Genomic DNA, 12,620 nt, shown 5'->3' on the forward strand with positions numbered 1-12,620 from the left:
ACTTATCCCCTTTTCACCATGTTTCGTCACGTCTCAGAGGCTGTGAAATGTGTCAAATACAGAACAAGAAAACTTGTCGATCCAGGTTTTAAAGAGTTAAAATTGCAAAAATGAAAAGTGTGACTGTATTTTAGCACAACATGAAGCTTAACACTACATTTTGTATTGGGTTTATTATTAACCACTTCATGCCCGGTCTATTTAGAGCCTCAGCAGCGTGGATGAGGACAATGCAGTCCGGCATCAGCGCGTCTCTATTCACGGCCTGAGTGCTCGGAGGCAGCAGCGTACGTGTAGGAGGCCTCCCACCAGCTGATGTGGGCAGGCCGACTGACTGCGTCCTCGCTCACATCAAGCTGTCCGACCAGAGATAGCAACATGAGGTTCTCTAAAAACAACTCTGTTTAGTTCAACTGGTTTTTAACCCTCCGACACCTGCATCATCAGCTTTCTTGTGCTGTGATGAGACACATTTTGCAAGCATTTAAACCTTTGAAACATGAGCAAATTGGTTTCGATTGCTCTCAGAAACATTGGAATAAAAGCAATAAAGCAGGCAACCAACAGCTTGGCAAGAAATAGTGAAAGGTGACAAGAAAATGACCTGAAAAATAATTTAGAGAATCACTGTGCAAAATTTAAAAAATAACATGTCCAGCAGCCCGCTCCAGCGCAGACATGTCCAACAGAAATGTAGAACAGCCCGCTCCAGCGCGGAAAAATATGGCAGCCCGCTCCAACGTGGACATGTCCAACAGCCTGCTCCAGCGCGCGGACATATCCGACAGTGCGCTCCGACGCAGAAATGTTCACCAGCCCTGAGTGGAGCAGCTCTGTCTCACGTTCCCATGACACCGAGGAAAATTTCACATCAAAACACGCGGATCAAACAGCTGATGGTCCGACAGCAGCGCAGTGAGACAGACAAACAGAGCGCAGCTTCTCCTCACAGCACCAAAGTGTCTGAAACAGACACATCTGCAGAGGTGAAAGTGACTTCTTTAGACTCCTACAGACCACTTTGTGTTAGTCTCAGCTTTAATCAGACTTTGGATGAATTATTTAGAAACACCAGGACGCATCGCTCTGTGTCTCATCCAGCCGCTCGCGCTGACCTCTCATTATTATTACCAGGGGCAGATGTAATGTTTTGGGGGCCCGGGGCCACAAGCACATGAGCTTATTTTCACCCCCTCTCTAACTGGGAATGTCGGCAGGCTGTTGGCAGCTATAGGAGAAGTAGGCCGACTCAAAAGTTTATAATTCCTGAGGAAAATGATTAACAGCACAGAAGTTTGACAGAAGTTGAAGTCAGAGTCCTGCAGTCAGGAGAGGTTGACCTATTATCAGCACAATGTGCTAAAATTTACCTGAAGTTTGCTTAAGATGGAGTTTTTAATTATTATATAATGCTGGAAAGTTTAATAAATAATAATAATTAGGTGAATACCCCTGCTGTAAACCATCTTCAAGGTGATACCACAATTATATCATAGATCATCAGACAGATTATTGACGGTTAATTAGCAGCTCTCACATTTAAACAGAATTTCCAAATTACTGCACTAAAACAAAAAAGATCAGGAGCAGGGAATTAATGGCTTAGATGTTATCTAAATTAAAATTATGTTAATAACATGATATTTTGGGCCCGAGCACGAACAGTGCTTATATACTTTTTTTTTTATCTAACCCTTTTATTATTACACCATTGAACGTGGAAGAAATAGTTCCCCAAAGATGTGATTTACAAACTTCAGTTAAAGAATTCGCTGATCCGGCTGCAGAAGGACGTCAAAACTGCAGGAGGCCTTGAGACGAGACGTCAGCACGCCAGCCGCAGCTTCAGGGAGGGACGGTGTTCCCGTCCTTTACCTCTGACCGGCCGCGCAAGCAAACAGACAGCTGCATCACGGATTACGCTCAAAGTGTTTCATGACTGAGTTGGAGGAGACACAATATCTGGATCGTGATGATGGACGTGAAAAAATGCCGTGACGTAGATCTGCTGTCATGTTTACTTTCCACACACCCACCACTGTCCTTTATCCTTTTATTTTCTCTGTGAGGTTCAGACGTGTGCAAAATGAGACACAAATGTTCATTATTTACAGCACTATTTGTTTGTGGATGAAAAGAAGCATTAATTGTTATTAACCCTTTAACACCCGGTTCAACATCAGCTTTCCTTGTGCTGCATTCAGACGCCTTTTACTTAAAATTTAAAAACTTGTAAAGATTGGTTTGATTTCTTTTAAAAAAGATATGGAAAAATTATGAGTAACATGGCAAGAAATGTCCTGCAAAAAATAGTAAAAGATGACCATTATTAGATATTATTTTAAAAAAACAAGAGAAAGGTAAAAAAAAATCATAGCTCTCTTTTATTATTATCTAATTACATATTTAAAATGATGTCACAGGGAAGAAAAGGAAAAATGTATTAAATTTTTCTTGAGGTCATTTCTTGGTTGTTTTTTGTTTGTTTGTTTTTTTTATTTTTTTTTTATATTTTAACTTACTTTTTTGGCTATTTCTTATTAAGTTGATTGTTCCCCTCTTCTGAGTTTTTTTTTTTTTTTTAAGAAATGAAAAAGCAAATTTGCTCAGGTTTTAAAGGGTTAAAGAAAGTCTGATTATTTGCAGGGGATGACATTTCACGAGCACGCTGAATGACAACGTGTGATGACGCTGGCACAGCAGACACACGGAGACTCATTTTGGGGATTGGTCTCATCGAAATCCCGCAGCTCCTCCACCATCTGCTGAGGAGACGATGATAACTGATGTTCTCCTTTTAGATTTAAAGAGAACACCAACCGATATCAATCTGCTCGGCCTGAGACTGATAATCTGACCTCGACATCAAAACTTATTTGACTAATCACACAACAGCGGCGAGGAAAAGCTGTGAGAAGTCTGACGAGAACACGAGGTGTTGATTGGAAAGTGGTGAAACACTGTCGATGTTGTGAACCTCAAAGGTGACTAAAGCTGAGTTTAAAAACAAGAACAGGGAGGAAAGTTTGGCACTTTCACAAAATCAGGGAGAGCACGAAAGCTTCACAGACTGAAAACAGGGACTTCAGAGTAATTTATCTGTAAAACATTAACATGTAAATGTGCATTTGATATAACACTCTGCATTTCAGGACGTGGGATATACCAAAATCACTAAAATATTTATGGAAAAAGAAAATTTCCCCCTAAAAAAAGATTAAAGAAAAAAATTGCCAAAAAGATTAAAACAAAAAAAATCCCCAAAAGTTTGTAAAATAAAAAACAATCACCCAGCACTTCCACTATAAAAGAAATCACCTTTTTTTAAGAAAACAAAATCCAAAAAGATTTAAAGAAAGAAAATCAGCAAAAGTTTGTTTTAAAAAAAAAAATCACCAGATAAATGTAAAGAAAAAAATCACCCAGCAATTTAACTAAAAGAGAAATCACCAATTTTTTTAAGAAAACAAAATCAAAAAAGATTTGAAGAAAGAAAATCATCAAAAGTTTGTTTTTTAAAAAAATTACCCAAAAAATGTCAAGAAAAAAATCACCTAATATTTTAACTAAAAGAGAAATCACCAATTTTTTTTAAGAAAACAAAATCCAAAAAGATTTTTAGAAAAAAATCACCCAAAAAGTTTAAAGAAAAAAATCACCCATTTTAAAGGGAAAAAGCAACATTTTTTCATGAAACAAAAGCATTTAAAGAAAAGAAATTGCCAAAAAAGTTTTAAAGAAAAACATATCAGAAAGGTTTGTAAAAAAAAAATCGCCCTAAGTTTTCAGTGAAAAAAAAAAATCCAAAAATATTTCAAGAAAAAAAAATTGCCAAAATGTTTTAAAGAAAACACGCCATGAGTGGAAGGCATTCTATTAAAATGTCTTAAAAGTTTTTTTGCCAAAATATTAAAGGAAAGAAATGTCATAGAGTTTTAGAGGAAAAACATCCGTTTATTTTAGTGATCGCCGGTAAAATAAATTAAAAAGTGCAAAGAAAGTGTCAACATGGGAGGAACTTTCACTCATTTGAATTTTCACATGATTTTATTAAAATGAAAATAAAAAACAAGCTGCTGGGGACTTCCTGTATATGATGTTGGCAGTCTCAGTTTTGATTAAACATTTGCTAAAGGTGTTTAAATAAAGTTTTGTGTTGGAGTTTGTTATATTCCAAATTCTAAATACTGACAGAAAGATTGTCATTTGTACTGTAAATACATATTGGTTATTGGTCTCATTAATCCTTTAACACCTGGATCTGAAACCTAAAAAAATTGGCTTAATTTATTTGAAAAGAAAAATTGGAATAATGACAATAAGTAACCTAGAAAGAAATGTCCTACAATTTGCAAAAAAAAGGTATCTTTTTTGATATATTATCAAAAAACTAGAAAAAATGTCCATAAAATCTCTGATCATTATGTATTTAGTTACCCTACAAAAGAAAATATTTTTAAAAATATATATTTTCCTTTTTTTGGCACTGTTTTTATGTCATTTTCATTATTTTATTTTATTTTTTTACTTTTTTTTGCTTATTCACAGATAATTTAACTTTTTATCAATTTCCTGCTAATGTTTTGGCCATTTTTTGAAATAAAGCCAATTTGCTCAGGCGTTAAATGGTTAACCACTAATAATCGGTAATCGCGAGACATTTTTTATCCTCTTTTTAATGAAATCATCTGTGTTATCGTCTCAGCTGCGCGCTGTCTGCCTCCCTCCGCTGTGTGAATGGACTTCCGTATTTCCATGCCTCTTAAACGTGACTCGGCGCCGCGCACGTGACGACAAACCGACCAATGAGAGCGCTGGATTCGGAGCACGTCGGCATTCACGTTTGCGAGGAACAATTGCTGCATTCTAGTGCTGTCGGAAATAAGAAAACCTCAAATTTTCTAACGTTTTTTTCTCGGCTTTTAGGGGGAAAATACAATATTTTTAGATTATATTTGATAATTTTTAAGTCATCTGTTTCCGTTATTACGGGCACAGGGGGAAAAAAAATCTGCGCAAGAGCAAAAAAACCGTAATTCCTTAAATAAAACAAAAATAATGAACACAAAATATTTATTCCGCTATATATTATCCTACTATTACATTTAGTTATATCGTTTTTAATATTGATAACGTTAATATTTGCTCTAAATAAATGTGTGTAAAACGTCAAACGGGCAGCGGGTTGTTTTTATCCGTCGCGCCATGAAAGCGGCGGGAGAGTGGGTTCAGTAGACAGCGCATGCGCAGTGAGTGAAACTCTTATGAAACAAAGTAGCGCAGCAGCGGCGAGCAGCAGGTACACCGACAGACCCGCACCTACCGGACACTCTGCACCGTCCCGCTCAGCGAAACACCGCGGAGAAATGCGTCTGTCTTTGGGTTTGACATAAAACTTCATCTCCGGGGAGCCAGCACGAGGTAAGGCGGCTGTTTTGGGCATTTTTAAGGCTGTAAATTCAAGTTAAAAGCGACTGTACTTTTATAAACAGCGCCACCGCTTACATAAGGACTGCTCCGGTGACCCCGTTTTGATCAACGGAGGTTTTGTTTCCTTAACATATTTTAACGACAAGTGTGTTTTAAACTCCCAAATGTAACTCTGACTTGTTGTGGTTATCCTTGTTTTAAGTCTGCAGTTATTTGATATTTATTTTGGGTGTTGCTGGGATATTGATGCGATATGTGGCCGCAGTCAGAATAGACAGCGTGACCTAATTTCTATTTAAGTCCAACTGTAGGAGCCATTACTTTGAGTTGACACTTAAGATTTTGCAACACAGGAAACAAAAACTATTCTTTTAAAATATTTTTATAATGCAAATACACGTGTACTGATGAATTACTGACATTAAATCTGAATTATTGGGTGTTTTTATAGAGGATGCTTGTGTTTACAGTACAGTTGACCTCTAATAAGTTCTTCAAATCTCTATTATTCTGACTTTCGTTCTTCTTACAGTATTTCTGAGTACTTTAAACTACAGAAAGCACTCATACGTTGAAATGTTAAGTTATTTATGGATATGTGTAATAATATTACTTTTTTAATCTATACTTTTAAAAAATAATAAGCTGTTTTAAGTATAATGTAGCTCTTCTTTACATTAAAAATGATTCTGCATATTTTATACTTTATTTAAACTTTAAGCAGATTACAAAACTTTGAGTGATTAAACTTAAATCAGTCAGTTTTTTGATATCCCAACAGAAACTATCCTTATGAAATATTATGGCTGTTTAAATTCAAGTGCACTGATGAATTACCGATTTAAAAAAAATCTAAATTATTGGATGTTTTTATAGAGGATGCTAATGTTTACAGTGGAGTTGACCTTTTTCAAATATTTATCATGCTGACTTTTTATTCTTATAACAGTACTTCTGCGTACTTTTAACATACTTTAACATACTTTTTTAAAAACTTTTAACATTTAAGTATAATGTAACTTAATGGAAATAATCTCAAAATCCTCTTAAACCTACCACACTTTTAACATGCTACTGATTGTGCATATTTTCAGCAACAGACTTTAAACTTTAAAAAGATTAAAAGACTTTGAATGATTGAAATATCAATCTGCTTTTTGATATCCAAACATAAACTATTCTTTTGAAATATTAATGCTGCTTAAATTCAGGTGTACTGATGAATTACTGAAAAAAAATGAAAATGATTGGATGTTTTTTATAGAGTAATATTATGTTTACAGTGGAGTCGACCTTTAAAAAGTTCTTCTAATCTGACTTTTTATTCTTCTTGCATGTATTTATGTATGTACAGTATGTATGCATGAATACATTCTCTAACTTATGTGGTATCTTATTTTTTAAACTTCCACACAAACCAAATTGTAAAAATGGTATATATGCATACAAACATGCATACATGCATACATACAAACTGCACATACATACTTACTGTAAGTACAAACATACATACATACATACATGTTTGTCTATATGTGCTCATACATACCTTTTTCTCTTCCACCTTTGTGGCTATTTTTACTGTCAAGTGCACGCACACACACACACACACACACACACACACACACACACACACACACACACACACACACATTCCAATCATAATTCAAATGACAGTATGACTTATCTAAGCAGCTGTCCGTGTTCACATTGCATTTTTGCAGAAAATGCACTGTATTTTTTATTAAATATATTAATTGACAGTAATGTGTACTTGCATGTTGTCTCATATGCAGTGTAATTAATTGGGAACTGACTTTACCTTTTTCCACTGTCCAAATTACAGTGTGATGATTGTCAGGCTCAAGCGAATTCACCAGACTCATTCTGATCTGCTCCCCGTCCCTTTTCTGTCCCAGGTCAAATATCTCAGTTATATAAGAGACTCTTGGGGTGGAGTTTCATTGACGAGGTATTTGTCAATTTGAGTGGCTTCTTTGTGAATTGCAGATAAGACATGAGTATCTTCAGCGCTGATGATGACTGTTTTGTTGCATCACGGATGCTGTTGGTTATGCGCCAGAGAAACTGACACATTTCGGCTGTCACTGTGAAAAATCTGCAGTGTGGCTCACAACATGATCCGTGACAACTGATCACAATGTGATGTATGCCAGGCCCATCAAAGAGAAATACAGCATGTAACCACATGTGCACTTGAACCATAACGCACAGTACGACAAAAAATACAGCCAAACTTTTTTGCTGTTATTTAAGTTTTGCATTGCACTTTTTTACCAGCAACAAATTTGGAACCAATTTTAAACAAAACAGCACAACAGCCAGCAGAGATGGCGTATAAATGAGTGAATTATTATGAATATATCATGATGTGATATTTTTATAATATGTGCAGCAATATAGTGTCAATATATGAATACCAAGTATTTATACTTCTTATTAATTTGAAAATAAAAGCTATACTTTTGGTAGCCTGCTATAAGAAAGAGATAATACAGATTCATGGATACATTCTGCTGCAACAAAATGACTGAAGAGACTGAAAACGTTTAATAATGTGTAATTGAAAAAAGTTAATTGATCTCAATATATTGAAATATCTGTTAATGCAGTACTCAGCATATCACCAAATGTATCGTGACTTTAGTATCGTGATAATGACGCATCATTATAGTATCGTATCATGATAGTATCATATAGTGATAATATCAAATCGTGATAATATTGCATTTTGATAATATCGTATTTTGCTAACCGGACCGTGATAATATTGTATTGTGATAATTTCCTATTGTGATAATGTTCTATCATGATAATGTCGTGTGATGATTATATCATATCTTGATAATATCGTACCATAATAATATTGTATTGTGATATTATCGCACTGTGATACTACTGTATTGTGATGATATTGCATCATAATAATATATGTATCATGATGATATCGTATCATGATACTATTGTAGAGTGATTATATTGTATCATGATAATATCGTACCGTGGTAATATTAGATTATTATTGTATCGTATCATGATTATATCATATCATGATGTTATTATATAATGATAATATTGTATTGTGGAGCCTCTGGTGGTTTCCAACCCTACTATTTCCTGTGTTTGATTGCCTTTAAATGAAAAAATAGGAGCACTAGTAATGACTCTAATCCAATTCTGAATATTATTTTCTTTTAGTCTCAGTTTGACGGCCAAAGAGGTCTGAGTTAAATTCAGACTAAACCAATCAGTCAGTGAAGACGTGCTGCACAACAGATCTGTTGAATGAGCTTGCAGGCAGCCAAATGTTAGCCATACGCCCAACGAATTATCCATTTAAAGAAGTCATGGTCTGGACGCCTGCCAGGGACATCGAGTTCAGTTAACCTGCCAGCTGCTGAGCTCCACATCAGTGACAGGAGTCACACCACACCACAGAAAGACGAAAATGAACCAAATGACTCTTGTTGGTAGGAGTCGACTGATTCTTAGGGCCAATACCGATACCCATTATTAGTACTTAAGGAGACCAATAACCGATATGCATTAACTATAACAAGGAAGATCTTCTTGTCAGCGTTTAGATTTCGGTATATAACAAACTCCAACACAAAACTTAAATGCGTTCAGCAAATGTTTAATCAAAACTGAAACTTTCAACATCATAAACAGCAAATTCCCATGCAAGTTTTTTAAAAAGGTAAAGTAAAAAGTTTTTAAAGTTCAGTGGAAATTTAAATTAAATTGCTTGTATTGCAGACTGCCTTCCCTATTGGTGACCATTAAAATTAAACATAGATACAGATAATTGGCAAAATGTCAAATATCGGCCTCGATAACCGTCCAGGCCAATAATCTGTCGACCTTACTTGTTGGAGTTAAAACACACTCACACACTTACAAAGACAGGTTGTAGTAGTGGACATGAGTTTTTCAGTCACCAGACTTTCCTCAGATATTCATGGATTTAACACCTGTTAGGCACCAAATGGCAGTAAAAGTTGCACTATTTTCAGCAGGTAAATCCCTCAGTGTCACCTGTCTCTCAGGCTGGTGGAGTACTGACGCCTCAGTGTCCGCCCGATGTTCGGGTTTTGTCCTGACTGAACTGGAGTCCAGCTGATGCGTCCTGTAGTGGCTGTTTCAGCACAGGTCCTAGGTTCAAGATGCTTCAGCTTTGACTCGTGTTTCAACTCCATTTTATAAATACAAGTACTCACGTGAGGCAAGAAAAACTTCAACGAGGTTTATTTGAAAAGCAGAAAAAGAAATACAAAAAGGCACAGCAGGCTAAGTGCATCCACAATCACCTCTAGTCCGGTCCACTACCGACTTGATGTCCTGAAGTCCTGTTCCACACTAAAAAGCACGATAACGCACGGTGAAGAGTTTGTTTCGAACTGCGCCTACGCAGACTTCTCGTTGTCTCCAAGCATGACGTCGTCCTTTCCACATTTGTCATTAAACCATAAAGTGGTACAAAGTTTAGCCTGCGATATAATAGAAACATTACAGATATAAGCACGTCTGCCACTCAAAACACACAAAAACTGGTATGTAACCTGAATAAATCAGAGCCTTTATTATATGTTATAAAGCAAAACAAACTTTTATACCAAATATAAAATGTGTGATTAAATGGCTCTTACACCTCGTTAAACCAAGAGCCAATCAAGTCAGTAATCCAGCGGCTCTGTATCACACAGGCTTCTGACAGGCTGCAGCGTCTACACAACAGCTTCGACAAGAGGCACAGAGACAGAAAGACACCAACGTCCAGCGTAATTATAGTGACAGAAACACAGTCTTATTGTTATGATTTCATGGATTTTAGGCTTTGGAAGACAGGAAGTCTTCACTGTGTTCGGTTTAGTCACAGAGCCACGACAGCAACACAAGCTGTTGCCTGCATGTCACAGGGCTGCACAGCTATCGTCGAATGTTGCATATACATCTACCAAAAAAGTGTTACACCTATAGATCAGACACAAGCAGGAAAAAACAAAAATCATGTTAAAAAAGGCCGAAGCTGTTGCATGTTTTGCTTATGAATAGTGATTGACAGATTATTGGCCTGTAGATAGATATAGATATTTTTATTTGATTTTTTAAAATTAATATAAAAAACATTTTTTAAATGTATTTATTTATTTTTCTGTAAACAAATTACCGTTATCATTATTGCCACCAGCCTCTTTGTTGCATTTATTTATTTATTCTTAATATTACTGTGATTCTGCCTCTGTCAAAAGTCTTGTAAAATCCTTAAAAATATTTGGCTCCCCCTGCAGGGATGTACTGGTAACTGGAGGGTTGTCCTATTTTGATTATTTTAATAACAAATAAACAACAATTCAACACCTTTAAATGTTAATTTGTTACATTTTGTTTTACAAAGTTAGGAAAGTAATGTTTATGTCAAGCCTGACGCCGTTAGTCTCTCCCACATGGTGAGGTAAACAGTTTATTAACCCTTTAACACCTGGACTGTCATCAGTTTTCTTGTGCTGCATTCAGACCCCTTTTGCAGCATTTAAACTTCTGAAACCTGAAAACAACAACAACAAAAAAGCTAAGGGAAAAAAGGCAATGATTAACTTGACATAAGGTATCCTGCAAACTGCAAGAAATTAGAAAAAGATGATAAGAAAATGACCTGAAAATCTGTTGTTTTTTTAAAAGGAGAGATGCAGTTATTGTGTATTATAAGTGTATTTTAAAAAAATATGGGGGGTTTCCTGAAAATATAATAATAATATTGACATGTTTAAAAAAATTTCACAGAAATTGTTTGTATATTAGCACTTTTTTCAGTGATTCCTCTTTATTTTAATCGTTTTTTAATCTTTTTTGTGCTTTTTTAAATTTCTTGTCAAGTCGCTCATTGCCATCTCCCAATGTTTTCCAAAAAACAAAACAAAAAAACCCTGATTTGCTCAGGTTTTAACAGATTAATTCAACTACGGTATCAGATCAGTATCGATCGATTTGCAAAGCCCAGGTATCGATATGGAGCCTGAAGAAGTCAGTGACACCTCTGGGTCCTTTGATCTTCCCTCTGGCTGCATGTGTCGGCGCTCTCAAAGTCCAGTTTTATTTTACAGTTTGGTTTATTTCAAAAAGCTCCAAATGTCTAAAAATGTCTCTGCCTACAGTAGAAAGCATAAAAACTGGCCGCAGCGATGTGTTGGTGTTGTTCACATTGTTTTATTCATGGCACGTCCCACGCTGTTGGCAGCCGTTAAACTGGGATGCTTCAGTTATCTCTCCCGTCGGGAGAGTTTTGCACTGAGATGTAAAAAACTAAAAGAGCCGACGGCGTCACGTTCTGTTCCTCTCACGCAGAGCTGTCGTCTTCATTCAGCTCCATAAAAGAGGCACCATTCAGCCTTTTCTCGGCTCATCGCTGATTCTTCTTCTCTTTCCCGTCAAACTTTCTCCTCTCAGATTAAAATGGCCCCAAATTCCATCCACTGGTTCCGAAAGGGCCTCCGTCTCCATGACAACCCGGCGCTTCAGGAGGCGGTCAGAGGAGCAGGCACGGTGCGCTGTGTTTACTTCCTGGACCCCTGGTTCGCCGGCTCCTCCAACGTCGGGGTCAACAGGTGGAGGTAAGAAGAGCTTTCTTGTCATTTTTTTCAATGTTCACCATTCAGAAGAGCTCAAATCGCTCCGAAAACCAGCCAGCAAATGACATGTCCCGCTTCGGTTTGTTGCCCAAAAACAAGCAAGAAATGACCAAAAGTTACACAAACATTATCTAAAGATGACTAAAGAAAAAAAAGAAAGAAAGTCAGACAAAAATGAGGAAATGGCCTGTGAGTAGTATTAAAATTATAATTATAATAATTAATAATTACAGCTTTATGGCCCTTTTTTTAAAAAATCCAGATCTACTATTTTCTTGCAAAGTTGCAAAGTTGCAAAGTTCCTTTTTTCCCCATGATTTCAAAGAAAAAAAAATCGAATCACTTTCAGATTTCAGAGATTTTAATATTTCTGAAAGGTGTTTGAAAGCAGCACAAAAAAGTGATGTCGGTCCAGGTTTCAAAGGCTTAAATTTCATTTAGAGTGGCATAAAAAAGTCTGAAATCTAACTCATTTTAAGCCGCAGAGACCCTGCTTTACCCGTCTGGCAGCTCTCTGAAAAAGGTTGGTGCCGTCTGACG

At 36.3% G+C, this 12,620-nt stretch overlaps 1 protein-coding gene across 1 annotated transcript in view; it reads left to right on the top strand.

Moving 5' to 3' along the window:
* The first annotated feature begins 5,262 nt into the window (after window positions 1–5,262).
* The window catches only part of LOC121947582 (cryptochrome-1-like), a 39,018-nt gene continuing 31,660 nt past the window's right edge, over window positions 5,263–12,620 (top strand). The window contains exons 1-2 of the mRNA XM_042492690.2: window positions 5,263–5,421; window positions 11,899–12,062. Of these exons, the coding sequence (XP_042348624.2) occupies window positions 11,905–12,062 (158 nt within the window). The 5' untranslated portion in view covers window positions 5,263–5,421; window positions 11,899–11,904. The remainder of the gene's footprint in view (window positions 5,422–11,898; window positions 12,063–12,620) is intronic.

Source organism: Plectropomus leopardus, chromosome 9, assembly GCF_026936395.1.
Source record: "Plectropomus leopardus strain MGB_pleo_1.0 chromosome 9, ASM2693639v1, whole genome shotgun sequence".
NCBI lineage: Eukaryota > Metazoa > Chordata > Actinopteri > Perciformes > Serranidae > Plectropomus > Plectropomus leopardus.